This window comes from Numida meleagris, chromosome 21, assembly GCF_002078875.1.
Source record: "Numida meleagris isolate 19003 breed g44 Domestic line chromosome 21, NumMel1.0, whole genome shotgun sequence".
NCBI classification, from domain to species: Eukaryota; Metazoa; Chordata; class Aves; order Galliformes; family Numididae; genus Numida; species Numida meleagris.
In genome coordinates this window covers 4,543,453-4,548,297 of record NC_034429.1, presented here as the reverse complement: position 1 = coordinate 4,548,297, position 4,845 = coordinate 4,543,453, and the positions used below count along the sequence as shown (strand labels likewise).

Sequence of the window (4,845 nt, the reverse complement as noted above, 5' to 3'; positions counted from 1 at the left end):
GTCATGGCGGGGCTCTGCCATCGCCCCCCAGAGAGCACTGGGGGCTCCGGGGGCCACGGCACCGTGCTGGGGGAGGGGCGGGAAGGCAGGAACCGGGCGCTGCTCGGAAGAACCAGTGCTGGTGGGGGGGGTCTGGGCGCTGCCCGCCCCACTGACCTCACTCGAGCAGCTCCACGTAGTTGGCGGGGAACATCCCGAAGTGGCCGTCGGGGCCGTAGCCCCGCCACCAGCCCTCGTCGATCATCTCGATGTTGGTGATGATGTTCTCGGGGTCGAAGGAGATCTCTGTGTCGTCCGCTGGGAGGGGGGAGATGGGGGTGTGGGACGGCGCAAAGCCCCGTGGCACCCCTGAGCCCCCCATTCTGGAGGGACCCCCTCCATTTAGGAAAGATCCCCTCCGCTTAGGAGGGAACTCTCCCCTTTCTGCAGGAGCCCACCCCCATCTTGGGGGAACCTCCCCTATTTCGGAGCCCCCTTCCAAATTTCAGAGGACCCTTCCTCATTTTGGAGGACCCCCCCTCATTCTGAAGGAGCACCCCATTTCAGAGGGACCCCCTCATTCTGGAGGTCACGCCATTTCAGAGGGACCCCCTCATTCTGGAGGTCACCCCATTTCAGAGGGACCCCCTCCCCTTTCTGGAGGCTCCTCCCCCCATTTCCATTTCAGAAGAAATCCCCTATTCTGGAGGACCTCCTCCCATTTCAGAGGAGCCCCCTCATCCAGTAGAACCCCCTCATTTTGGAGGAACCCTCCCCATTTCAGAGGACACTCCCTCATTTTGGGGGCATCCCCCCAATTCTGGGGGAGCGCTCCCATATCGGGGGAACCTCCCTGATTTCAGAGGGGCCACCCCATTTCGGAGAACCCTTTCATTCTGGAGGAGCCCTCCCCACATTTTCAGGCTCCCCCCCCCATTTCAGAGGAAATCCCCCCATTTCAGGGACCCCCCCATACCCGCCTGGTAGTCATAGAGTGCGCGGGCGCACAGCCCCTTCCCTGCCAGCTCGGGCTCCTGCTGGTACCCACCCGGGTACTGGTACTGAGCCCCATCAGCGTGGTCCTGGGGGGAGAAGGGGGGTGTTAACGATGCTGTGCTTCATTAGGAGTGAGGCTCTGGGGCAGTGTGCTCCCAGCACCGCCGTAGCACTGGGGGGGAGGGGGTGCAGCAAACCCAGAGTGGGGCTGCGGGCAGCAGAAGCACCCGGGGGGGGTGCACCCCCAGAAAGCCGGACCCCCAAAGCAGAGACAGAGCCCAACCTGCGGGGGTTCCTCATAGATGGCCCCGGTGTCAGCTACGTCCTCGTACTCATCCTCCCTGTCCGTGTTGGTCCCGGTCGGGCTCACGCTGTGCCCTGTGGGGGGAACGGCGGCAGCTCGCCCACAGCGCTCCCCCCATAGCGGGGGGGTTATGGGGCCCCGAGCGGTGTTTCCCATTCTGGGGGGATGGGGGGAGGAGGACAGCTTGTGCCCGACATGAATCACTGCCTGAAATACCGCAGACAGCGATGCTGGTGGGAAGGGCTGTGCCGGAGCTTGGCCGACAGCAGCATCTAGCGGTGAGTGCGGCCCCACGGCATCGCACCGCTGGGTTTGGGGGGGGGGATTGGGGGTGCATGCAGCCCAAGAGGGGTCACAAAGTCATGGTGAGGTTGTGGGCACCTCCGGGTCCCTCTGCTCCCACTCAGCACCACGTCCAGGCGGGGTTGGTGCCGGGAGGTGGGCACACATCACACACCTGCGGCCGGCACTGGGGACGGCTCCGGGATGGCTGGGCTGGGGGTCGGCACCGAGTCCTGCTCCCGCTGTAGGAACGGGCTGCGCAGTTTGCCTGGAAGAGAGGAGGGGCTTGGGGGGGTCCGGGGGGGGTCTACCTGCAGCCTGCAGGGGTGGTTTCGGGCACAGACAGGCACTGCCCTCCTTCCTAGCTTTGGAAACCCACTGAAAAGCTGCCAGCCCCCATGGGGGCACTGCTCACCCCCAAACCACCTCTCCAGTGGCTCAAGCAGTGTTCCCACCGCACTGCGGTGCACCCATAAAGCAATGGGATGTGAACGGCACCGAGCTGAGCTGCTCATGGGGTCACCACCCACAGACGCCCACCCTTGGGACCCTCCCCTGGATGGGACTGGGTGCCCATGTCCCCCGCCCTGGGACCCTCACCTGGCTGTGCAGCGGCTGCGGCGTCCCCGGGTGCCGCCCGCTCCCTCTGCACGAAGATGTCCCGCGGGTTCCCCGGGCGCTGTGCGATCAGTGACGCCGCCTCCTGCATGTGGAGCAGGGCTCAGGGCAGGGGTCCAGTGGGGGAACCCCCCGCTGTGGGGCTGGGGTCTCACCTGGGCTTTCTCCACTGACTCGCTCCTCCGGACGCCCCGGCGCTGCCCAGCCTCGTGCTCCTCTGCCTGCTGCTCCTTCTGCGGCACCAGAGGGGACGGTGATGCCCCACCACGCACACCCCAGGACCCCAAAGTGGGGCGTGAGCAAAGGGGACATCTGCACCGTGCACCCCAAAACCCCCGGGGACAGCACAAGGCTGCTCACCCACTGCTGCTGCTCCCGCATCTCCGCCTCCTGCTGCAGCCTCCTGCAAGGAGACAGGGGGTGGCAAGGGGCGAAAAGGGGCGACAAAGGGTGACAAGGGGGGACAAGGAAAGGAAGACAAGGGGTGACAAGAGGTGATAAGGGGCAACAAAGGATTACAAGGGGAGACAGAAGGTGACAAGGGGAGACAAAGGGCAATAAAGGGTGACAAGGGGAGATAAGGGGAGACGAGGCGACAAAGGAAGACAGGGGGCAACAAGGGGCTGGCGGTGCTCAGGGCTCACTTCTGGGCCTCGATCTGGCTGGAGCGCGCCTGGAACCTCTGCTCGCGCCCCGCCGCCTCCTGCAGCTCCCGCTCGCGCCGCTCACGCTCCAGCCGCTGCCGCTCCTCCTCCGCGCGCCGCTTCTCCTCCAGGCGCCGGTTCTCCTCATCCTTCTGCCGGGTGCGTGCACCGCCTCAGCCCCAAGGCCCTTCAGGGCTCTGCCGTGCAGCCCGCGGTGCCGCGCTGCGGCCCTCACCTCGGCTTTGGCCCAGAAGTGGTCCTTGTTGACCCGCTTGATTTCAGACATGGCATTGGTTTTCTGATAGACGGAGCCCTGCGCGGGGCGGAGAGCGGCGGGGTCAGAGCGCCGCTGCACAAACACAATCTTTTTGCACTCCTCTGCAGAAACGCACTGGCCCCGCCGCTTTGTGCTGCCTTCGTTAGGGATCACAGCGCGGTTGGGTTGGAAGGGACCTCACAGCACACTGCTGCCCCACGTCCCAGCACCGTCCGACCACACAAGAAGTTGCTCTCCACCTTGTTTCTACCTCCCTGTAGGTACTGGGAGGGTCCTGCTGGGCCAGGAACTCACCCTGCAGGACCCATCCAACTGCACCAGGCACTCTCCCCCAGCCCCACTCCATGGTACCAACACCAGCATCGAACCACCTCCCCATACTCAGTGTTGTCACCCCAGCCCCAGACTCACCACGGGGCCCTGGGGCCCGGCGTCCTGGAAGCGGCTGCTCTCTTTGTGGAAGCTGTAGTTGGCCCCCGAGGCCTTGGCCACCTTCTGCATGATGAGCTCGGGCTCCACGTCCTCCTCCGCACGAGCGTTGATGGTGACATGGGCACCCTGCGCAGGGACACCGGGCTGGGGATGGCACCAAGGCGGCTTCCACAGGGGACAGAATGGGGACAGCAGGAGCCAAGCAAACCTTTAGGAAGCTGGCTACAGTGCTGACATGGTTGGCACAGGCTCCTTTCCGCACATCGTTGACGCCTTCACCTGTCTGCATGGAGAATCAATGGTGAACCAATGGCGAACCAACAGAGGAGCAATGGAAGAGCGACGGTAGAGCAATGAAGAACCAATGGAAGAGCAATGTCACCACGAGCCCCACTCCAACAGTTCCTTTCCACCCCTTTGATTTGGGATGGAGAACTGCCCCCATTTGGGGACACGGTGCCGTGGCATCCCGGCCACAGGGATGTCCCGTATGTCCCCGTCCCTGCTCACCCAGTTGACGAGGACGTATTTGGGCAGGCCGGAGTTGGGGTCCTTCACCCTGCAGAAGGCGTACATCACCTTGCCGCTGTTCAGCTCTTCCACCATCTCCTCCAGGCCGCCCTCTGCGCCGGGACAGGAGCGGGGCTGGGCGCCAGGGGACACTGGCCACCTCCTGGCTGTCCCCTGGCGTCCCCGTGCCCGCAGGGAGCGTGGGTGGCACCAGGGGGTGCCCACAACTCCCAGCATCCCCCAGCACCACGTGCACGGGAACCACTCAGAAATGAGGAAATCCACAAATCAAGCGCACTCTCATCCCCAAACCATTCCCCATCAAACATCCCCAAAGCGGAAGGCAAAAGTGCCAGCCCCAAATCCAGACCCCCCCCTCACACCATGAATGAGGCTTCACCCTCCTGCATGGCAACCGAAAGGGGTTATGGGGCAGAGTGGGAGGGGTGGGCGGGACGGGGCCGGCACCGCTTCCCCATTTCCGAGGAAGGCGCCGGGGCCCCCGCTCACCCCCGCAGCCGGCCACGCGCAGGTCGTTGCTGTTGCCTTCATAGGTGAACAGGGCCCTGCGGGACAGGCAGGGGCTGAGCCATAGACCCCAGTCCCCAAACCCCCGCGCCCCACAGCTCCCAGGCCCCAACCCCCAGGCATCCAAGAAACCCCACGCTCTAAACCACCCACATCCCACAGCCTCCTCAGACCCGCGTCTCCAGGCATCCCACACCCTGAACCCCCTGTGCACCCCACAGCCCTCCCAGGCCCTCACCTCCCAACGCGCCCCACACCCCAACCCCTCCCCAGGC

The 4,845-nt window shown here is 64.7% G+C and overlaps 1 protein-coding gene across 1 annotated transcript in view; it reads right to left on the bottom strand.

The window, feature by feature from the left end:
• DBNL (drebrin like) overlaps window positions 1–4,845 on the bottom strand; it is a 5,644-nt gene that overhangs the window by 222 nt on the left and 577 nt on the right. Inside the window, exons 2-14 of the mRNA XM_021374987.1 lie at window positions 4,553–4,608; window positions 4,043–4,155; window positions 3,741–3,815; window positions 3,512–3,658; window positions 3,059–3,136; window positions 2,824–2,975; window positions 2,540–2,582; window positions 2,335–2,412; window positions 2,162–2,264; window positions 1,737–1,829; window positions 1,259–1,353; window positions 956–1,061; window positions 157–297 (exon numbers count right to left, since the gene is read on the bottom strand). Of these exons, the coding sequence (XP_021230662.1) occupies window positions 158–297; window positions 956–1,061; window positions 1,259–1,353; window positions 1,737–1,829; window positions 2,162–2,264; window positions 2,335–2,412; window positions 2,540–2,582; window positions 2,824–2,975; window positions 3,059–3,136; window positions 3,512–3,658; window positions 3,741–3,815; window positions 4,043–4,155; window positions 4,553–4,608 (1,279 nt within the window). The 3' untranslated portion in view covers window position 157. The remainder of the gene's footprint in view (window positions 1–156; window positions 298–955; window positions 1,062–1,258; window positions 1,354–1,736; window positions 1,830–2,161; window positions 2,265–2,334; window positions 2,413–2,539; window positions 2,583–2,823; window positions 2,976–3,058; window positions 3,137–3,511; window positions 3,659–3,740; window positions 3,816–4,042; window positions 4,156–4,552; window positions 4,609–4,845) is intronic.